At 35.9% G+C, this 24,147-nt stretch overlaps 2 protein-coding genes across 4 annotated transcripts in view; one reads left to right on the forward strand and one right to left on the reverse strand.

Moving 5' to 3' along the window:
- Window positions 1–12,760, forward strand: part of LOC127867004 (deoxyuridine 5'-triphosphate nucleotidohydrolase-like) — a 132,922-nt gene extending 120,162 nt beyond the window's left edge. The window contains exons 1-6 of one of the 2 annotated variants that reach the window (XM_052407923.1): window positions 87–321; window positions 6,064–6,155; window positions 7,274–7,318; window positions 8,738–8,812; window positions 9,500–9,570; window positions 10,631–12,760. In XM_052407923.1, coding sequence (XP_052263883.1) covers window positions 152–321; window positions 6,064–6,155; window positions 7,274–7,318; window positions 8,738–8,812; window positions 9,500–9,570; window positions 10,631–10,687 — 510 coding nt within the window. In that variant the 5' untranslated portion in view covers window positions 87–151 and the 3' untranslated portion in view covers window positions 10,688–12,760. Of the gene's footprint in view, window positions 1–86; window positions 322–6,063; window positions 6,156–7,273; window positions 7,319–8,737; window positions 8,813–9,499; window positions 9,571–10,630 lie in introns of those variants that run through there. The other variant, XM_052407924.1, reaches the window with a different exon arrangement.
- Window positions 1–24,147, reverse strand: part of LOC127866997 (proteasome subunit beta type-4-like) — a 147,914-nt gene that overhangs the window by 112,588 nt on the left and 11,179 nt on the right. Inside the window, exons 3-8 of one of the 2 annotated variants that reach the window (XM_052407915.1) lie at window positions 22,986–23,065; window positions 20,451–20,597; window positions 19,461–19,542; window positions 18,637–18,753; window positions 16,586–16,674; window positions 15,372–15,831 (exon numbers count right to left, since the gene is read on the reverse strand). In XM_052407915.1, the coding sequence (XP_052263875.1) occupies window positions 15,819–15,831; window positions 16,586–16,674; window positions 18,637–18,753; window positions 19,461–19,542; window positions 20,451–20,597; window positions 22,986–23,065 (528 nt within the window). In that variant the 3' untranslated portion in view covers window positions 15,372–15,818. Of the gene's footprint in view, window positions 1–15,371; window positions 15,832–16,585; window positions 16,675–18,636; window positions 18,754–19,460; window positions 19,543–20,450; window positions 20,598–22,985; window positions 23,066–24,147 lie in introns of those variants that run through there. The other variant, XM_052407914.1, reaches the window with a different exon arrangement.

The following is a 24,147-nucleotide window of genomic DNA, read 5'->3' on the forward strand; positions in this document are numbered from 1 at the left end:
ATATATAGCACATTATAACCGCTGGAAATGTATTGCAGATTGTAACCACGGTAAATACAAACCTAGAACAGTGACCTCCCTTGTAAGTGTTATTTCGCGCGAAATTGATAGTTCATTTTGAAGCGCCAAAATCAAGTCGATAAACAATACAATGCCGGTCGAAGTGGAAAGGCAGATATCTGAAGTCGTAGAACCTTTGGCGAAGAAACCTTGCATTGAAGACACGATGGCCGGACCAGTGTTGAGATTTGCAAAGCTGACAGCAAAGGCTTTCACACCAACACGGGGATCAAAGCTCGCCGCGGGTTACGATTTATACAGGCATGACACTTCGATTCGGGAAACCAAATACCACTCGTTGGGAAGCCAGGGCTTACTCTGCCATTCGCCCGCCAATCACTACAAATAAGGAAATTTGGCTACACAAAATTACATTTGGCAACAAGGTTTTCTAAATTATCACCCATAACATATCCACAAATATAAGAATTAAGACACAGGCCTTTTTCTGTCTATTTTGGGAAAAGGTACCTAGCAAAATTGGAATGTTTCAAATCGCGAAATCTTCCAAATTGGGAAGAACGTTAATCTACAAAAGCATAATTTGGGAAATTATTTTTTTTATTAAATCTAATGTTTTCATACATTAGGTATTGCCCAAAAATGCTAAGAAAAGTATTAAACTGTTTTTTTACCTTGCACCAGTCATTGTCAACTGCTAACGTAAGTATGTGTATGATAAAAAAAAACAGACTATTATGCTTGAAGTTCAAATAAAATACATAGCTCGATTTGTCATTAAGGATTTTTTATGAATATTCACAGTCGGAAATTGGGAATATTTTATTGAGAAGTTGGAAAAGAATCCATATTTGGCATTGGGAAGGGGTCCCACTATCGGACCCGTGAGATAGGCAGAAAAAGGCCTGAGACATAACAAGGTAAATTTGGGGACATACAATTTTTAGCCAGTGGGAGCCCTGGAAGCCACTGTATTTCAACAATCTGTATCCAAAAGATTCAATGGAAATTTTCTTGGTGATACTTTTGCATTATTGTTTACATTGGACGTAGTATCTTAAAGGGACATGTTAGAGTTTGGAAAATCTAAAGATAAAAAAAGTCATGGATTCAAAACAGAATGCGTATATGTTCAGGGCTTTTTTCCTGACATTGTGAAGCGGCCCTGGCCCCTCACTTTGTGAAAAAAATGAGTCGCGAACTTGTCAAAATTGTGAAAAATTGAGTCGCGAACTTTTCAAAATTGTGAAAAATTGAGTCGCAAACTTCTTAAAATTGAGAAAAAACGAGTCGCGAACTTCTTAAAGTTGTGAAATTCAAAGTTCAATGCATTAGTATAGTTGAGGCATTTCAACAACTTGAATATTATCAAAACTAACTTAAATAATGCAATAAAGGCATATTTTCCTTCTATGAATACTGTATTTGATACAATAACAACACATATACATATATCTGATTTGCAAAACATTCATGTACCAAATGCAACTAAAATACCTGGTCCCAACACTTCTTTACCACAGGAATAACATTTATAAACAAAGAACATTTCAAGGCACATAAATCAGACATGTTCTGGACTTTACAGCTTTAGAACTCTGTTCTTTTTACTCTTGAAAATGTCAATAATTCTCTCAATATCTGAAGAGGAAAATTCCTTCTTCATGATAATTTTCATGTTCTGTGAGTCTGACCCTCGCCAGTGCATGATGATCTCCCTGGGAGATTGTCATTTGATCTGAAACATTAGGTATACATTGAACAACAGTACTTTTGTAAGAAATGTAAACAAGTTATTTTATTTTTCAAATTTTTTCACAAAGCATAAATAGACTACATACAAAGTTTGAATCATGAATATGCGTCATGAATATGCATTTAAATTATAAAAAAATATATGAAGGGACCACATTATTACTTTAACCAAGATGAACAATCGTACACAGATACGAATAACAAGTCTCGGTCATCAATACTAGGGGACGTTTTGACTAGGGGCCGTTTTGACTAGCTTCCATCAATAGTACAATACATAAGCCACCGCATATGCTTTCACTTTTATCAAATGACTTTCCTTATAATGTTATCATTGTGCATGTTTCAAAACTTACCCTTCTGTAGAAAGCTTTTGTTTATTCACTGTTATCCCAAATTTCAATAAATCTGGATTATTATGTGGTGTTTAATTTTCTTCGTGTAGTAACGTGCGTTCCACGTCGCCATTTTTTTGATAGCGACGTTGCTAAGCAGAGCTTTTACTATTAACGCTCAACGCCGGTTTCACCGGTTACACAACACTTAAAAATTGATTAAAACAAGCAAACATCAGTAACGCTAGTCGACAATTGTTCACGAATTCGGAATTAAAAACGAGGTTATATTTCAGTTGCGAAATGGCTGTTTGTTGACAGTTTTGAGCACGAACAGTCCGTTTTTCACGATTTAAAACGGCTGTTTTTGTAAATATTCATGGCCATGTCAGGTTTGTGAATTGATCGTGTCAAAATTGTTAAATGTCCGTCCACGGCCAATCGCAAAGAAGGAAAAAAAGCCCTGATGTTTAAGCAAGTGAATAATCCTGAAGAAAACAAATGTTAAAAGTATTTGTTCATTAATTAATAATCTTAATTCAAAATTGCTACATTAATTAAACATAAGCGCTATAGATAATTTTTTACCCATGGGGGTAAATACCTCCACTTTTCAAAGCATGGGGGTAAATGGTCAAATTTGTCCATGCTTGAAGGGTTATGTGCTAAAAGTAAAACAAGAATATAGCCGGGGTACAGACACACTACTTTAATCATGTTAAACACAATAAACCATTAACTAGGTGTATTCCTTCATAGTAGTAGGTTTCTTAAAGTGTTTCTTGTTTTTTAAGGGTCCTTGGTTTATAGGCCAAACATTATCAGCCTTGTATTGTTGGCAGATTTTACATTTAAGGTAAACTTCGTCCTAATCGTCCACCCCCGTGAGCAACGGAAAACTTTTTTGCCAACTTTCAACAGTTGTTATATAAGCGTTTAAGTGTGTCCTTTTTGATTTGAAAACAGAGGAAATTAAATCATTCAGTATTTGCAATACAATGTTTTTACTCGATACAACTTTTGCCGTATAAAAATAATTAATTTTACTTTGAGAAGTAATTTGTTTTGGCTTCAAAGAAGCCATGCTGACCTCTTCATATAATTTAATAAATACATAAGCGCTTGACCCAGTCTGTTAAAAAATCAATACTAAATTTACCATGCGTCTAGATGATAGTTACAGAGTATACATACCGACTGGCTAACTATTTCTACAATCCAACGTACAAATTGGCTTAAATTTTTATGATAATCAGTCTCATATAAATTATTTTGGGGAAAGACAATCAGCTGTTTATATTTTTGTTTACGTTGTACACAGAGAATTTACATCATTTGCGCAAGTCCAGATTGGCTTGCTTAAATTTACGCATGGAAATCATAAATTGAGCGTATTTTGATATTTCTAATGCGTATATTACGCTGATACGCATCTTATCTAGAACGCTGAACATTTAAAACGGTTTTGGTAGATAATTTTGAAAATTACATATTCTGATTAATTGTTAATTGAATGTTGTCATTTGTTGTGGTATCATGCTAGTCAAGTAGCCATTCCTTCAACCCTGGCGTTGGCAGTGGTTCCTTTTGACACTTGAGTAGGAGAAGGGCACTTAATCAGAGTCTTTAACAGTGGCAGCAACGTTTGGGGTAATTTCCGATCTGGAAAAGTATGGGTACCAGCCCAACTCGTAAAAATTAGCACGGACCACCCAGAAATTGGGAAAATTCTGATCGTGAAGTTTTCAATTTTTACTCACCCTGATGAGCTTGACAGGGAGAGGATGACAGATTGCAAGGGCATAATTGTGCATTCTGTGTCTGGAACCATGGACATATTGACAGATTTGATTCTAGAAGTATCATGTATGGGATGCCCTAGCAATTCATGATCTTGATGCAGGGGCCTCAGCACTTACATCATGGGTTGTGGCTTGGAGGGGTAGGCAATCAATTGTCCTTAAAAAGCATGATCTCCATTGATGTGCAAGATATTGCAACCATATTGATTTTGTGAATTTTCACATTTGACTCTGGTGCATTACTGAATGTAAACATAGCCTGTGTTGCTGTTGTATGTGTCATATGTGGCATGATCTTTGGCCTATTGCTTACGGTCAGAATTTTGTGGAAGCATCACTGTGACCCCAACTACCATAAACAGCGCACTTGCTACATGATGTGCTATAGTGTCCTTTAACAACATATTTTGAACATGCAAATGTTCAGGTTTCACAGTGTCTGGCCCTTGCCTTGCATTCATTTCTACATCCCATGAACTGGGCCATTGCACACACGGCATTTAGTGAAAGGTGCTGACACTGTGTTGCGGAAATGACGACAGTGTTTTTTTCACCGTTTTGGGAATGGGGCCGGGTCCCTTTGGATTGGGAAAATACGCTGCGTTTTGACTAAAATTGGGAAATTAGTGTTGTTGGTTTTTTTTGCTAAAAAATGCTTCAAAATTGAGGATACAAGTGTGTCCAGTATTATGTTTACTAAGGTTGAACTTATATATGAACAAAATATTGAGATTTTTTTTTAAAACCTTCCATTGGGAATTTTTAGCTCCCATTTGGGAAAAATATATATCCATTTTGAGCAAAACATGAAGCACCTACAGCACTTTTAGTAACTTTACTTGCCTTATTCTGGGCAATGAGACAGTTTCTGTCCTGTCCTGAAAGATTCCTAGCAAATCAGTCACAATTTCAGGGTCGGCAATTCACCAAACTCGATTGTCCTTGATATTTTCATCACTATAGTCAAATACATGAGTACATAGAGGTTGTTTGCATTTAACCTTTTATTGACACAATGCAGCCTGGCATCGCAGACTAGCTAGAAAGGTCTGAATAGCTGTTCTAGGAGATTGGATCATTCTGTTCAGTTCAATGCGAGCCACTTGATTGCACAGAGAAGATCAGCTTCTGCCATGTTGGCAACATTACCCTGAAGATCCTGCATTAGGTCTTTACATAAATCTGGGTTGCAGCAATAGAAAAGGGAAGTGGGTAAAACACAGTTCGTAATAGACATTCCCACTTAAATTGTACGTCTTCCACTGTCGTATTTACGCTAATAATAATAATAAAGTACAATAAAATAAGACAAGTATTAGTTACTGATATTGCATTTGTAATGCGCTCTGTAAAATAGAGTACATGTGTGGCTGTGATTGCACACTAGCCTTTTTCTAGAGGTTTGGATTTGAATCCTTGATAAGGCAATTTTTATATTGTTTTTGCCCTGTCTGTTGGTTGGTTAGTTTGCTTCAAACTTTAACATTTGCTATAACTTTTGCAATTTGTATTTGGCATCATGCCATGCATGTGTATCTCATGGAGTTGCACATTTTGAGTGGCGAAAGGTCGAGGTCAGCCTTCTGTCAAAAGTCAAATATATGGGGGGACATAGTGTTTTACAAACACATCTTGTTTTCTTCTTGCTATTGTAATTAGTTCAATCTTAAAAATATAGATTTGTTTGTAAAAATATTTCATGAGATTTACAAAAAGATACTTAAAAAGTGTAACAAAACCCTTTAAGTATTTATCCAATTTTGATGAGTAACTTAGCAATATACTCAGACATTACCCAGGTGAAGAAATAGAAATGTCTGGGATAGTATCATGACAGTGATTTTTTTCTCAATCGGTAAAAGAACTGGTTTAGCAATTAGGAATAATCTTCAGATTTGGAATTGTGTTTTCAATTTCTTGGTACTAAATTTAATAAACCCATTTAAATATTGTTTAACATGTCTTCTTGCTTGAAAAGTTCAGTTTCAGTGATCATTTATTTGTTTACTTGAAGATAAGGATCTATGGAACAAAAATTTATGCAACTTTCCCTCCTTTAGAAAATTTTAGAGACTGCAATTAGGAATGTTGTAGTTTTTTTCTCAATTGCGAAAGTATCTTTCATGTGTACTTCATTGTCGATGTTTCAGTGCCTACGATGCTGTGATCCCTGCCCGTGGCAAGGCCGTGGTGAAAACTGACATCCAGATCTCACTCCCTGATGGCTGCTATGGAAGAGTTGGTAATCATGGACGTGCTAGTTTCACTTCCAGTAATATATGTCATTAAACCAATATAGGAAAGGTGTCTTTTTAAGTCACTGGGTCTGAAGGTTCTTCCACACAAATTGTGGACAGTTTCTGTGCGGAGGCGTTTGTTTTCCCTCAAATTTAAACAGTGTTTTTTTTTTCATTCAAAATTGGGCCCGGTAATCGGACCCATTCCCAATGGAAAAATGTACATATTTGTCCCAAATGGGAGCTTATAATTCCCACTGGAAGGTCCCCCCCCCCCCCCAAAAAAAAAAAAAAATTTATGCCCCCAGAACATAGGTTCTAGGGGAGCATATTAAAATCGCACCGTCAGTCAGTTAGTTAGTCTTTCCGTCCGGATTAGTTTCCGCTCATTAAGTCAAGCAATTGTCATCAGATTTTCACCAAACTTGGTCTGAAGACATTATCTAGGTCAAGTTCGAATATGGGTCATGCCGGGTTAAAAATAGGTCACAGGGTCACTAAGTGCATTTCAATAACTTCTATCAAAGCTTTTATAGGGGGCATACGTCATCCTATGGTGACAGCACTTGTTTGTTCTAGATCTCCATATTTTGTTCATCTCCTATCCATATAAGTTCAACCTTAGTAAATATAATACTGGACACACTTGCATCCTCAATTGTGAAGCATTTTTTTTATCAAAACAAGAACAACACTAATTTCCCAATTTTAGCCAAAACGCTGCCAATTTTCCCAATCCAAATGGACCGGCCCCATTCCCAAAATGGTGAGGAAAAAAACACTGGTAAAAATAGCTTTCTTTTCACTATCTTTTTTATATAAAACAAGTATTGGTAAAGATGAGTTAGCAAAAATGTGAAACAAAGAGACACCTCAGAGTAATTTAGGGCAACGTGATTTTGTCATCTGAAAGCCAATAATTTGTACACCCCTTACTCTAGAAATTAACTATTTGCTATGGTCCTCACTCCTGAAAAAGTATGGGAGAGTTCCTGTAAATGTTCCTGTCCTATAAAAATCTATAAAGTTTCGATAAGATTTTAATATTATAACATGTTTAGAAATAATTTTACAGAATTGAAATGTGATGTTTGGGTTTATTTTTGAAACTGTTTTATTTCAGCACCCAGGTCTGGTCTGGCAGCAAAAAACTTCATTGATGTTGGTGGTAAGTTTAGCATGTATATATTGTCAACACATCTCCTTAGCGGTTTTGTTGGTGCATTCTGCTCTTAAGAGAAAGTATTATGCTCAACCTCAAAATTAAGAATTTAAATGTTTGTTTTTTTAGCTCGACTATTATATATGAAATATATATAGTGGAGCTATCCTACTCACCCCAGCGTCGGCGTCAGCGTTAGCGTCTGCGTGCAGATGTTAAAGTTTTCGTACTACCCCAAATATTTTCTTTGTCCCTTGACATATTGCTTTCATATTTTGCATACTTGTTTACCAACATGACCCCAACCTATAAACAATAGCAGACAACTCTATCAAGCATTTTGTCATAATTATGGCCCCTTTTCCACTATATAATAGAATATGCAGCAAATGTTTAAGTTTTCGTACTTCCCCATTTATTTTCATTGTCCCTTGACATATTGCTTTTATATTTTGCATACTTGTTTACCAACATCACCCCAACCTATCAACAGAGCAGACAACTCTATCATGTATTTTGTTATAATTATTGCCCCTTTTATACTTAGAATATGCATATTATTGATAAATCTATGTTAAAGTTTGCGTACTACCCCAAATATTTCCTATATCCTTTGACATATTGCTTTTATATGTTGCATACTTGTTTACCAACATGACCCCAACCTATAAACAAGAGCAGACCACTGTATCAAGCATTTTGACATAATTATGGCCCCTTTTACACTTAGATAATTGAACATTTTGCTTAAATTGCCATAACTTCTTTATTTATGATCACATTTTATTATTACTTTTACAAAACAACACTTACCTGAATACCACCATGGATTCCACCCCAACAATACCCCACGCCCCCACCAGAATCCCTCCCCCCCCCCCCTCCCAACCTCACCCCCCCCCCAATTTTTTTTTAAACATCTAATAAATTACCACACCCCACATTATACCCCCCCCCCCCCCTCTAACCCCCCCCCCCCCCCCAAAAAAAACATTTTTTTTCCTTTTTATTGTTTTTGAAAGTTCGTCTAATAAATTATTAAATATGAACAATTTTCCCATGATGGCTTACGTTATACTGTCAAGCACTCGAATAGTCGAGCGTGCTGTCCTCTGACAGCTCTTGTTTGTTTTGTTTTTTATTTAGAGAAGAAGATCAATTCGATTCAACTGATTGAAAAACAAATTATCAGGGTTTTGAGCTAAGTTGAATTATATAGACATATCTGGTATTTGTTTAACCAGCCATCTTAATGTACTTTTAATATCTTATTTTGTAACTTCTGGAATTAAGTAGCCTAGGTTTAAACTTTCAATTTCTGTTGTGCCAAGCTGCAATATGTAACTGTAGAGGTCTGTCTGGTGGAGTTAAACTGAGGATTGTCAGTGAAGATCGTTCTCACAACTGTCAATGTTTTATTTTTAGCTGGAGTTATTGATCAGGACTACCGGGGAAACGTTGGAGTGGTGATGTTTAACTTCGGAGATGCTGACTTTGAAGGTACAAGTAACTGCTAAAATCTGGACCTATATTCAACAAACAATTCTAAGACATAAACTTTAAATTGGAATATTCAAGATTTGCTATGATTTTCAGTCAAGCATGGCACTTACAGCTGCTTTCTACATCATTATGTTTTCCTAAGTATAACAATTGCTTGGTTCATTCTGGGTCGTGTTCCCCAAACTCCTCTCCCAAATATATATATACCTAAAAATATCTTTATACCTAACTCTATTTTTAACCTTAAATGAGGCAAGTTGAAGAGGCAACACACCTACAGAAACATGATATGGCAAATAGAAAGATTGGTTATTAACTCATCTTTAGGCCAAGTAACATACTATTTTCAAATCATTATAGTATTTAAAAGCAGGTAAACTGAATTAAATTTTGTGTGTTTCGTGTTTTGGGAATGTTACCATTGAAACATTTGAAATGGATATATATTGTAGTTTGACCAATTAGCTACAAAGTTGATAATGCACTTGAATACTGTCTTGTACTGGGCCTTGATGATCTCAATGTGTGAGCAGGGCAGCTTGTGAAATTGTCTTTAAAACCGTTAATTCAAGAAGATATGGGCTTGTTTTAACCAGTTGATTTATTTAAACTACAGGGTTTTCAAGTTCTTGAACGTATTGGTCAGATATATGAAGATTAAATAAGAGTTGATTCTATTGTCAGTGAAGGCAGGAGACCGTATAGCCCAGCTGATCTGTGAGCGGATATATCTGCCAGACCTTATAGAAGAAAAGGTGAGCCCCAGATCAATGAATAAGGGTGTTTTTATGCCCCTGGTAGGGTGGCATATAGCAGTTGAACTGTCAGTCCGTTTGTCTGTCTGTGTGTCCGTCCGAAAACTTGAACATTGGCCATAACTTTTGCAATATTGAATATAGCAACTTGATATTTGGCATGCATGTGCATCTCATGGAGCTGCACATTTTGAATGGTGAAACGTCATCCTTCAAGGTCAAAAGTAAAAAAATACAATCCAAGGGAAGTAATAAGCTTTAAAAGGGAGATAATTTCTAAACCTGCCCAATGATATATTGAAATTTTATTTCAAAGCGGCGCAATAGGGGTCATTGTGTTTCTGACAAACACATCTCTTGTTTTCTACTGAAATTAGTAGTGATGTTTATTGTCAATTTAGGGGCAAAAATTCTGTCCCCTTCACAAACTAATAAAAAAAAAAAATAATTATTAATAAAAATATAAGTTTAATATATCTCCCTTTTCAGCGTTATAATTTGAACCTTTGCAAAATTTGATATGAAAAAAAAACATCTTATATTATTTTATAGTTTTGTTAGCTAAAATAAATAACCTCTTTACCGAGTTTATGTCAAAATTATGCCATTTATACAACTCCAAAGCAGGAACCCTTTTCCTGAAAAGGTAGGGGATAAACGCAAATAACTGAGCCATGCTCTGAGATAAGGTAGTTAAATGCATGTGCGTTAAGTGTCATCCTGGATTAGCCTGTGCAGTCCGCAAGATTTCACAAGATCCACGAACACATTCCTAAATACGGCCTATCATGGTGGGTAAAAAATATATGATGTCACTTAATTTACCTTGATTAATTGTTGGAAATACTTAAACCATGTTTACAATGGTTGATTGTTTGCCAATATTGGAGGACATGTTAAAAAAATACTACAAAATTCTCATAGCTTTTTTTGTTTACGCTTTCTTTACATGATGATACATTTTTTAGATTATTGTCAAAAACCTGAACTGTGAACTTTGCATTTACATGTAATTGTTGTTTTAAAAAATAGAGGAGGAAAAGCATTTCATTTGTTTCAGTCGTTAGACGATACAGACCGCGGTAGTGGTGGATTTGGCTCAACTGGCACAAAATAGCTGCAGATGATGGACTGTGATCTTAAAACAAGGAAACTAGATCTGAAAAAAACAGATTTCAGGACTTAAATTAATACTTCTCCTTAAGGATTCTCAGTTAGCAGCTAATATGTATTCATCAAAACTCTTTCATGAGAATGTTTCACAGTAGTTTTGTATTTAAATATGAAAATATGGTATTATCTGCGTCATGTATCATATATTTTTCATAATAAACTTTTAAGTTGTATAATGTCTTTTTACCATAAATATTTTTCAGCTAATGATGTTTTATGAACAAATGTTATATAACAAAAAAAAAGAGGAAAAGAAAACTAGCATTGCGAACACATATTCCAATTGTCTCCATTGCATTTCATCATGTATTCAATTTTCATCATGCAATTTGTGTACTAGTAGTATTTCAAACATCATGGTTTGATGCAATTAATGTTTATTTCCTGCAAAATTACTGTTTATGATACAAGTCCTAAATCTATAGTCATACATTTATATTGAAATGTATTTCTAAGAATACCGAGTTGTTACTTGTTTGCTTTTCAACTGATAAATAATGATTTAAGTGCTTATTTCTATTTGAATTCTGGAATGTTGAGTAAATGAAATATGGTCAGATTTGACCATATGATTTAAGCATTTTTGTAAAAATGATTGCTTAAATATTTTGCTAGTTGTAGAAGTATTTTTGCTGTATATATTGTATAGTTTGGTTCAATGTCATGTTCAAACTATGAACAAAAAGTGTCACCATTATGTGTTCAGTGCATCTTGCATAATTTAATGGTTATATTTTGTTATTTTGTAATATTACTGTTTGTAAATAATAATGCAATATTGACAGTTCAAGATAGATGAGTTGTGCTTATTTCAGATTGTTTCCACAATGTTCTTGATTTTTACTAAAAGGAATTTTGTATTTAAAGCAAACCATGCCTTTAAATGATTTTATGATCTCAAGGAGTGGGATACATTAAGCAAGGCACTTGTTTGTATATATGTGCATCCAGAAGCTGGTGTTTTGAACTCTATAATTACAGAGTGGATCTTGCTAAAATGTTAACGGTTGAATGATCTTTAAGAAAAGCTATTTTATAAATGAATATATCGAAAGACGGAAGATTGAAATCCAAAGAAAATTTATGTGAAAAAACAATTATTTTGTAACTTCAAAACTATTCTAATGTTGATAGGCAATTTCTGTAACTCTCTTAGGTATTTCTGGCACCTATTTTGGTGATGAGGTATTATCTTCCAACATGCGCATGGCACATGCTTGAACATTTCTTAAATCACACCCCTATTACTTTGGTGTGAAGCATTTTGACCACAGTTGTTTCGTGAACTCCCCCCCTCCCCCTCCCCCCTTTCAAGTAATATGGCTTGTGTTGGAAAGCTCACACTCAATACTGGGGCTGTTTAAATAAAATTTCCTGAAACAACAGAGGGTACAAGGATTCAAAGAAAGCACTGCTGATAAAGAAGGGAATTTCTGCTACTATGAGCTAAGGCAGAAATGTGTCTGTTTTTTCACTAAAATAATGGTCCCTAAATTGTGTACTGTAAATACTGGGCGTGTATGTCTCAAACTTTCACAGTTGAATAACGGTCGTGATGATATGATGGTAAAGACAGGAATTCTGACTGCAACCAGTTTCTGCCGATTTATTAGCTTTTTTGTCAACTATAGACTATATAGGGGATTTGTAGGTGTCCAATTAAGTGTGGTGGGGGGCATCAGTGTCTGTGACACATATCTTGTTTTCTTCATAATTTGTGTTCAGAGAGAAACTTCCTTAGTGTGTTCTAATATAAATGTACAAATATATGTTTGGATAATTTCCCTTTTGTGTTTATTCTTTGTTTTTATCATCTCACATATTGCCAATTTATGTAATCATGTCACCTGCTGTGTTCAGTAAACATAGTTTATCTTTGTTACAAGTATGTAATTTTTGAAATTTCATGTAAGGCAGTCAAAGATCTGAAGAAAACACATTGTGACCATAATTGCCAACATTTCCATGTAGTTGCAAATTAATTTCATTGAAAGTTAATAAAGAAATATTGCGCAAACTTGTTTGTTTTTGAATTGATGCTCCAGTTAAGACCAATCAGGACGTTCTCGTTTTGAAGTGATTGATTTTTCATATACTTGGACAAATAAAGGTTTAATATTCTCCATATACTTGGACAAATAAAGGTTTAATATTCTCCATATACTTGGACAAATAAAGGTTTAATATTCTCCATATACTTGGACAAATAAAGGTTTAATATTCTCCATATACTTGGACAAATAAAGGTTTAATATTCTCCATAAGAAGGAAAAGAAACTTACATGTACAAATGTTCATTAAAGGGGCCTTTTAGTTAGATGTAAGTCTAAATATGCAGCATCTGTATTGGATTGACACAATCTATTTAAGACTCATTTTTTAGGGTAGATTTTGTGAATATGTTGTTCAAAGTATGGGTTATCTAAGTTTGGTACCGGGTATGTCATCAATGTACCTACTAGTTCGGTTAAAACTTCAAATCAAATCTGGCTGTTTAGTTTTTGAAAATTCTAACATAAAATCGCTTTCATAACAATATAAAAATAGATCAGCTATTAGTGATGCACAATTAGTACCCATAGGCACACCCATTATTTGTTTAAATATTTTACCATTCAACAAACAAGTTATTCCGAAGAAAAGTAAATGCTGCACAAAAGTCAAGACAAGTCCTAATGTTATATTTATCTTATATCGGATTACCGGTAGTAAAAAAGCACTTTTAGTATAAAGAGCAAGATAAGAACACCTCTCTTGCAAATGTTTTTTCAATCAGTGAAATGAGTTTTGATTTTATTAAAGTGTTAGGAATGCTTGTATATAGTGTAGAAACATACATGCTTATTTATACGACACCTTTTTTTTTCAATTTTATCAATATCATCAAAGGAGTTTTTTATTTACTAAAATAAGTTTATCTTACTATTTTCATGAACTTTATAACAATATTTAGCTATATGATATTTAATAGCACTCAAGGCGGATGTTAGATACACTGATAATTGCTTGGTGGTTCAAGAAGTCTCATCCCAGATAAGAGTGTGCCTTCAAGTCCTGGCAGCAGCTGTTGATGTATTTAAACAATCATTTTGAATTTTTATCTTTTTTGAATCTGCAGCTGTTCTTTTTTGAAAAACAGATTTGCATTAAACACACATGGAATGGTGTAATCAAAATAACCATAAGGTCACTTATAATGTGCATATTTGCTGTTTTCAATAAGATGGAAATACAACTCAGTTTATACAAATTATCAATGGCATGTTTTTCTTGAATGCATTGATTATGAATGAATAAATTAATTGGCAAGGGTTTATGGGTCATATGTTAGTGTTAGCGCTAAATTCAGACAAACTTGAGGCTTGTTTCGTGTCGTAAATGGTCAAACTGCTAAATTTTATCCCTGTACAACAGACAATCAGGAAAAATTAAGTCTTGCATAGCTGTGTTACTAAACCAGTCTATCACATACTCAGAACTGATGAGCGTATACTTTATTTACAAAAATATTTTATTTCAGTTAACAAATTATTTATTTTAAATTTTTAATGATACATCCAGCACCCTTAAAATATAAATCTATTGTTTCAAGTTGGTTTTTTTTATCCCCCGCCAAAGTTGGAGGGATCAGGGGTGTCAATTTGCAGAAATCTAAAATCCTGAAAATCATCCTAGAATTTGGGGGCCAGAGTCAAAAGAGTTTTAATGATTCATTAAATTATGTTTCCTTTGCAAACAATATGCCAAAGGTCAATAATTTGTGTTTAAGAGTGACATTTTGTGACAAGAATGCTTAAAATAACCAAAACAATCCTCTGATTTATATCAATATCAAAAGTTTTCCTTGAGGGCTTAAATCCTGAATTCAGGAATAATCCTGAATTCAGGAATAATCCTGAAAATTGACACCTGAGGGATATAGAATTGGTAGTGTCCGTCCATCACAAAATTGAGATATTGGAGGGGATATCAATTCAATGAATTTGCTAGTTTCTCATACAACTGATGTGCCCTAAAGTCTGACAATATTTTCAGGCCTGACAATATGCAAACTTTAAAGTGGAAAGTAAACTTGATACATGTGAAGCAGTTTGTCAAGGATGAATACTTCAAAATCACATTTCCAACCAAGCAGAAACTTGTCTTATCAAAACATTATATCCCCCAAAAAACAATATGATTTTTGAAGAAACTTTCTTGAAAATACCAGTCAATGAATGACAGTTGAATTACTTATATTACTTTACTTCATTCTTAAACATGTCCTTAATTGTAGGAACATTTCAATGTTAATCTCTTGTTGTAAGCAAAAAATATGCTGTAAGTAAAATTTGTTGTCAGGTCTATTATACAAAGGAAAAGATAAGCAAGATATTTGAGTTTAAAATGTGACCTTGACTTTTGAGCAATGGACACAGGGCTAGTTTAGCACTAGACACATTGTATCCTGATGGTGATCATTTGTGTTGAGTAAAAATTATAATTACCCCGAAAAATGATCAAGTTATAGCCTGTGCAATCTTGGCAAGACACATATGCATCAATCCAGTATTGTGAAAGTTTCATCGAGCTGTCTGCAAACAGGCTCGAAAATACATGTACAATAATTACCAAACAGTCAAGAGACATTGTATCAATACAAATAATTTATTTCACATTCAAGATATTCTAAAGAACATGTGCTTTAATAAAATAGGAGCACTGTAAGGCAAACACAAATATAAAATGGATTTTTGCTACAGTTCTAAATTTCTTTTAAATTCTCCCTGAACTTTAGAGCATCTTGCATGTTGACCGCAAACTGGTAACAGATTCATGCCTCATTCAGACAACAGCCAAGTACAGGCAACACAAATATCTAGGACAAAAAATATTCTTCAATTTTGGTTCCAAAAAAGAAAAAAAGTCATAAGATTTGCCTGAACACATTATAAACAAAGAATTTTTAACACATGTTCATGTCTGTGTTGCTTTAAAATGTGGCACTTTAACAGCCCATTTGATGAACATGACCACCTCATATCACAATGGAGTCTCAGTACATATTCAAACAATTTCTTGAGATCTTCTTCTGTTTACTCGTAGCCCCTGCAAAACATGAACATTCATTCAGATTCACGTATTAGTCACAACAGGTGTCTAACTAGATGTATTTGATTATGTGGACTTAATTGTATAAGAGCCGCATCACGCAAAAAGGGGTCTTATTTCTATGCTGCCTGATCCAGCGTAGCTCAAGACCAGGAAGCTAATTCGTGCCGTCTTTTATCCAATTTGCAGACAGGGTAGCTCCTAACTAGAATCCACGAATGGGCACAGTGACCTGGAGCTAGGCTTGCACTGTTTGGCATAAGACCCATTTACTAATAACATGTCTCAGACATGGTACATTTGACAAAACTTGTATTAAACACAGTGAAATAAATTTGTGAGCATGCTTTGAAGAATGAAAATACAATTTATTCAGAGGATTCAAATTTGAGCAAAGTTGAGCAGACTTCTCCAGCTTATCTGGGATGACACTCTTAGCGCATGCATTAACCCTTTCCCCCATAAGAAACAAAGTGAAAATGGCTTTTGCAATCAGCATAAAACCAGAACAGCCTGCGAGTCCAGCTCGCGAGTAACTCGCAGTCTGTTCAGGTTCTATGATGTTTGCTGCTTATCAGTATCTTAGAGTTGGGAATGAAGCCTTTAAAACTTGAATATGGCAAGAAAAGTATTAAATTAAATGTAACTTTCTAAAGGAATACACATGCGTCAAACTACGTATCTAAGTTGTCAAGGGTTATGGCAAGTTTTGGCAGAATGAGGCTCATATTCTCACATCAAGAGAACTTACTTGATCATGTGTGCTATTTCCCAGTTGGTCTTGGAGACAATTGAAGAGCGGATCTCAACACCGTCCTTGGTAATGATGGCCAGGTCATACTGTAATAGTGATAGAACAAATTGAGCACTAACAGGAAGGGTGACAATCCATGGGTAACATTGTCCATGGTTTCCGAGAGCATGTACAGACAAGTGACAATTTGACAGAAGTAAATGCACATTGTCCATGGTTTCGGAGAGCATGTACAGACAAGTGAAAATTTGACAGAGGTAAATGATCAAACATCGGCAAATGACTAAAATAAGTTGTTGTTGATTTTTTTTGTGTGTGGGTGTATCAAAATCAGAAATCCACAAATTTACATGTCTACAAAAAAGTAATTTTTGCAAAAAACACATGAAATTTCATGCAAAATAAAACAAGAGCACAGCATAACGGGTGCCACGCTCAACTAAGTGCAGTTTTGAATAACTGAAAGCTTGTCAGTTTGTTGTTTTTTTTAGAGGTCACAGTGACCCTGACCTTTGACTTAATGACCCCAAAATGGGTGTGGCGTGTAGAACTCCTCAAGGTGCATCTACATATGAAGTTTCAAAATTGGTGGAAGCACTTTGATTTTAGAGCCAATGTAAAGGTTTAAGCACGACGCCAACGTCAGACCGCGGACGACGAGCTGGCTATGACAATACCTCGGGTTTTCTCCCAACTGACAAGTCCATTATAAGTTTAGGGTCAAAATTAAGTGCGCTTTAGCCTTAAAAGCAAGAACACAAAAAAATCAAACTAAAACTCCCTTGGTAAGACAACACAATTTAACAATAGCATAAAAAGTTCCCAAATTGGTGTATGCAGACAACATCATAAACAGCAAAAAATGAACCCTATGTGTGGAATGTTCATATGAAGCAACAAAATAGTCCGCTTTCTAGTTTCAGTTGTGCGGATTTGGAAGAATATGGCACTTAACCAAGATTAGACGTATTGATTTGGACGTTGTTTTGTTTAGATAATTTTGATGCAAAAACAGTGTAATACAAAAAAGCCAGAGCCTAAAGAATTTCAGAAACTAAAGGCATTTTCTTCAGTTTTCCCTAATGAGCTTAGTAGATATGGCGGCCATGTCTTTCAATGAACGGGAACCATTTCAAACTCAGCCTAGATATCACTTGAACAAATCTTCTGACCAAGTTTTATGAATATTGGACAAAAAAATGTGACTTAGAGTATTAACAAATTTTACAATAGCCATATTAGGAAAAATGCCCTGCACCCATGCGGCCATGTTTTTCAACAGCCCGGAACCATTTTCTAACTAATTTAAGATATCATTCGAACAAATAGTCTGACCAAGTTTCGTAAAAAAAACTTCTAGATTGTTAACAAGGTTTTACTATAGCCATACTAGGAAAAATGCCCCACCCACTGGAGGCCATGTTTTTCAACCAAAAGGAACCATTTTCGAAACAGTCTGCAATATCATTGGGACAAATCTTCTGACCATGTTTCATGAAGACCGGACAATAAATGTGGCCTCCAGAGTGTAAAAAAGGAAAATTTTGCCAACAGACAACAGACGATCATGAAAGCTTACCATGAGCATGCTGTGCTCAGGTGAGCTAAAAAGTGTTAAGTGTCGTCCTTGATTAGCCTCTGTGGATTGCACCAGCTAATCTTGGAAGACACTTTATGCATTTGCATTCAACCCTGTTTTCCCAGACTGCTGCTCCTGTAGTGAGCCCCGATCTCACCATGTGACCTAACGCCCCCCCCCCCCCTCCCTGACCTCATCTTGTCAAAGTGATTCAACCCTGTTTTCCCAGACTGCTGCTCCTGTAGTGAGCCCCGATCTCACCATGTGACCTAACGCCCCCCCCCCTCCCTCCCTGACCTCATCTTGTCAAAGTGATTCAACCCTGTTTTCCCAGACTGCTGCTCCTGTAGTGAGCCCCGATCTCACCATGTGACCTAACGCCCCCCCCCCCCCCCCTCCCTGACCTCATCTTGTCAAAGTGTTGAGGCACCTGTCCCCCCCCCCCCCTCCCCCCCCCCTTAAATCTCACCTTGTTGAGTGACCTGGCGTCCCTGTAGTAGAGCACCTTGAGGCACCTGTCCAGCTGTTCTGCAGCCTGCTCTGCTGTCATGTTGGGATTCTTCTCCAGGGCTTCTCTCAGCAATGGCTGAAGTCAGTGGCAGTGTACAGTGTAACGAATAATAACTAGATTAAAGTTGTGACAGATGATAAAAGACTGGTTGTTTATGTCATGGTAAAATGTTTCAAAATCATTGAGCGTTCAGTGTTATGTTTTTTATATTTAATAACTGTATTAAAGTCGCCACAAATGATAATAGGCTGGTGGTTTTTGTCACGTATAGAGTTTCAAAAGTATTGAGTGATCAAAGCAATTGAGTTATCATATTAGGGTTAGTTGTAACTCATAGAAGTGCAGTTCTCAAAATATGATTGAACTGCACCATAGATTCTCTGACTTTAGAGGTGAGAGAAAACAATCTAGATCCAGTTCACTATTTACTTAGCGCACCATGTAATGATGGCCTCGTGAATGCTTTACACATGTGAAAAATGGCTTTTAGTTTTAAATAAACGAGCCACTTACGACAGTTTACTGTTTACCCAGGAGTAATAAAAACTGATTTTTGTCTGTTGAATCAAGACTGACCCCTTAACGCAGGCAACTGCTAAGTCAGGTTGAATTATATAGTAAACAGAGACAAATGGCCTTACCCAACCAACAAGGTATATTTTACATTTTCCTTGTCTTGTGGACTCAAATCTCATGTTAGATATTTTTGTCACTCCTGGTGTATGACTAGTATTGCCTGAGCGCTGGCAGACTTTCAAGGACACTGCAAGTCCTACTCCTACCTGTGCTATATATGCTCCATATCCTGTGGCTATGGTTGGTGCTTGGTAGGCTGTACCTATCTTGTCCACGTACCCTAGAAACCTGTCAAAAACGAGAAATAAAAGAAGTTGTAATATTAATATGTTACTCTTTGCAAAAGTTAATGGCAATAGCCAATAGCTAGGTTAACTCTTAATTTGTTTGTAAATTCTCTAATTGACAACAACTTATTAAATCACTTTTAAATAAAGCAGTTTGTAACATATGGATAATTATTTCACTGGTAGAATGAAAAAGACAAAAATCTATGTTTATGTATCATTTTTAGAGATAGAAACAGTAGCATACACGATGGTAGAAACTAGCCTTTTGACCATGATTGCCCACCCGTGTTTGATAAAATATGTATACAATGTTTGAATTTTGGTAAAAATCGACGAGACCCACCCACACAAATTTTAAGAGACCAGTAGCTGTTTGGCCAGTAAAAATTGTCAACACTGGTACATAGTAACACTACTATATAATTTATTAAATCTAATGCCAAAGTGTAGCATAATCAATATGGTGTCTGCCATGTGACCAGGAAGTCCCAGGTGCAATCCCCATTCGAGAAGCCTTCTCTATGTCTGCTCTTAAGAAATCAAGTACTGATTCTACCCAGGACATGGACTCAAAAATGTCGCATTAGCCTCAGGCTTTCAATACAATTAAGCTTAAATATAAGACCTCTTCTGAGAAAAATGGGATAAATGCATTTGGGCAAAGTGCCTTCCCAGATCAACACAAGCTAATAAGGAACAACACTTCACTGTCATGAAATTTTTGTTTAAAGGAAGTCTTCTTAACAAAAACCTAGTTTAAGAAGAAAGTGCCATCTCTGAATAGCCTGTGCAAAGTTCACAGGCTAATCTTGAACAAAACTTTACACACAGGTGTTAAGCCAAGCTTTTCAAGAAGGCGGCTCATATTAATTTGAACAAAAAGTTAAAGAGTACTGGAGCACACACCCTTCCCCCTTCTGCCATCCTGCCACCACGTAGGTGTTCCAGAGTGGGTTGATGTTGGAGCGCCTATTGTACATGACCCTCGTCAGCCAGCTGAACAGACTGTTAGGCGTGTACCCAAACCCGTCATTAAGACACTCTTCCTCGATACTGAAAACCAAATGATGCCCTTTGACATAACATATTACTCAGGTAAGGAAACAAACTTTTAACAGTTGTTTTCCCAGATGGGCTGCCATTTGTAGTATGTTGGTTGTCCTTGTTAAATGACCTACCTATGAGCAATTTCATTGATTCACACATCTAGCCTGACGGTGCTAGTCAAAAGTATTTCAGGAAGCTAGACATATATATATATATATACATATATAATGTATGTATTATTTCCCCATTCATTTTTGCTATTTTAAACAAGATATATGTTTGTCAGAAACACTATGTCCCATTCTGCGCCGCTTTGAAGCTATATATTTGACCTTGAAGGATGACCTTGACCTTTCACCACTCAAAATTTGCAGCTCCATGAGATACAAATGAATGCCAAATATGAAGTTGCTATCTTCAATATTGCAAAAAGTTATGGCAAAATGTTAAAGTTGGAGCAAACAAACACACAAACCAACAAACAGGGCTAAAACAATATGTCCCCCACGATAGTGGTGGGGGGACATAAAAATTAGTCGCAACTTACAAAAACTAAGAGCTATTTTGTAGCCTTTCTTAACTCATAATCAATGTTTTATGTTTATACAATGTATGTACGTGGTGTGTAGCTTTATACTAACAATACAATGCAAACAAAAGGAAAGTTTTGTCATTCCTTTTTAATTTCCATAAAAACATGCAGAGCTTTTTTGGGGATTAGCGGAAAGGGCCCGGCATTCCAATTTGGAGAAAAAATTATCGACAAAACTTTAAAAGGGGAAAAAATCCCAAAATAAGCTTGCAGTTGGGAACAATTGCATCATTTAAAAAAAACTCTAAGGGGAAGGGGCCTTTCTCTTGGGGAAAGAGGCCTGAGCAAAAGAAGAAAAAACAAGATGTGTTTGTGAAACACAATGTCCCCCTATATGATGTTTGACCTTGTAGGATGACCTTGACCTTGTGAAGGATGACCTTGACCTTTCACCACTCAAAATGTGCAGCTCCATGAGATACACATGCATGCCAAATATCAAGTTGCTATCTTCAATATTGCAAAAGTATTCATAAAATAAGCGATTTGGGCCACATATATTTGACCTCTGACCTTGAAGGATGACCTTGACCTTGACCTTTCACCACTCAAAATGTGCAGCTCCATGAGATGCACATGCATGCCAAATATCAAGTTGCTATCTTCAATATTGCAAAAGTATTCATAAAATAAGCGATTTGGGCCACATATTTGACCTCTGACCTTGAAGGATGACCTTGACCTTGACCTTTCACCACTCAAAATGTGCAGCTCCGTGAGATACACATGCATGCCAAATATCAAGTTGCTATCTTCAATATTAAAAAAGTATTCATAAAATGAGTGATTTTGGCCACATATATTTGACCTCTGACCTTGAAGGATGACCTTGACCTTTCACCACTCAAAATGTGCAGCTCCATGAGATACACATGCATGCCAAATATGAAGTTGCTATCTTCAATATAGCAAAAGTTATTGCAAAATGTTAAAGTTGGCGCAAACAGACAGACCAACAGACCAACAGACAGACCAACAGACAGGGCAAAAACAATATGTCCCCCACTACTATAGTGGGGGACATAAAAAAGCCCTGACATATAACATACATAAAATGGTATCATAACAGTTTTTAGATTTGTCAAGAGTCTAGTTTACCCTCTAGACTATAAAGTATGTAGCATGCAATAGTGGTTTTTTCCACCACTTTGGGAATGGTGCCAGGTCCCTTTGGAATGGGAAATTTCAATGCGTTTTGACTAACATTGGGAAATTAGAGCTGTCATTGTTTTGGTAACATATGCTTCAAAATTGAGAATGAAAGTTTTTTCGGTATTATGTTTACTAAGGTTAAACTTATATAGCTGGATGGGAGATGAAAAAATTAAAAATGTTGATATCTAAAACATTTTTTTGGGGGGGAGAAACCTTCAATTGGGAATGTTTTGGTCCCCTTTGAGAAAAATATATACCTTTCTTACATTGGGAATGTGGCTGAAAACCTAGGGTTTTAAAAGTGTTTTTTACTTTCATAGTGTTCAAAATGTTGTCTTAACAAGAGCACCGCATAACGGGTGCCATGCTCGGCTGCAGGTGCAGTTTTGAATAAATGAAAGCTTATAAAAAAAATATTTTAGAGGTCACAGTGACCTTGATCTTTGACCAAAAGACCCAAAAATGGGTGTGGCATGTAGAACTAATCAAGGTGCAGCTACATATGAAGTTTCAAAGATGTAGATTAAAGCTCTTTGATTTTAGAGCCAATGTTTAGCACGACGCGGACGGCAGACAACGAGCTGGCTATGACAATACCTTGCGATTTCTCCGAAAACAACCGAGCTAAAAATGAAACGGATACTTACACTCTCTGTTCAATTATTTCAGTGAGGAACTGATAGTCAGCATAATCTCCACCAGCCCCCACCACTGTCTGGTCGTTGACCTGTAAACAGAGGTCAGTTTTCTTATGAATCTAGAGTGTCTGGCATACATGCCAATGTCCCGTGCTCAGTTATCAGTCCCACTTTTGGGGTGTTTGTCCTGGCGTCACAATATAAGACAATTGTCCCGACATTATTAAACGAAGTACGTTCTATAAGTTCACAATAAAATTTGCTGTTCAAGACTTACCATTGCTAATACCTTTATTGCCCCTTTTAACAACCTACTTTTTCTTCTTTAGTGCACCAGTATTGTGTTGGACACCTTATAAGCAATTAATTGGCCCATTATTGATTTTATCAGGCATTCACACATGGTGTTTTTTATGGGTGGCTTATGGCTAGCCAAAGATAAATCACACAGAAATAAAGGCCAGTTGGGTTTGTATTTCATGGCCCAATCAAGTTCAAATATAATATTATTGTGTATATTATATTAAAAATCCGTGACCTAGTTTTTGAACCGGCAAGGCCATGATGTTCAAACTTGACCTACACATCATCTAGATACAACTACTGACCAAGTTTGGTTAAGCTCTGATGAAAACTACTTGAATTAGAGAGCTGACACCATGCTAAATGTTTAAAACTAAGTGACCCTGTGACCTAGTTTTTGACCCATATTCGAACTTGTCCAGACATCATTCAGATTTAACATCTGACCACGTTTGGTGAAGATCGGATGAAAACAACTTGAAATAGAGAGAGGACACTTAATATGGACCGACCGACTGACATACAGACCGACCGACACACAGACAAGCTCACTCCTATATACACCCCCTAAACTTCGTTTGTGGGGGTATAATAAAACACAAATAATCAAAACTCAGCTGAACAAAAAGAGGTTTTTTTCAGAATTTCTTCGAAGACTGATATGGAATGGACCATTTTAGATCTGGACGTGATATCTGCATTTAATGTAATTCTTCTTTAACCAATCGTGCACAAGGATTTTCACAAGTCAGTGTGTTTTTTTCATTCGAAATCAGGTCTGGTAAATGGAAAAAAGTATATATTTTTACCAAATGGGAGCAATACATTCCCAATGGAAGGTTTTCAAAAAAGATTAATTTTTTTTTAG

Source organism: Dreissena polymorpha, chromosome 2 (assembly GCF_020536995.1).
Source record: "Dreissena polymorpha isolate Duluth1 chromosome 2, UMN_Dpol_1.0, whole genome shotgun sequence".
Lineage (NCBI taxonomy): Eukaryota > Metazoa > Mollusca > Bivalvia > Myida > Dreissenidae > Dreissena > Dreissena polymorpha.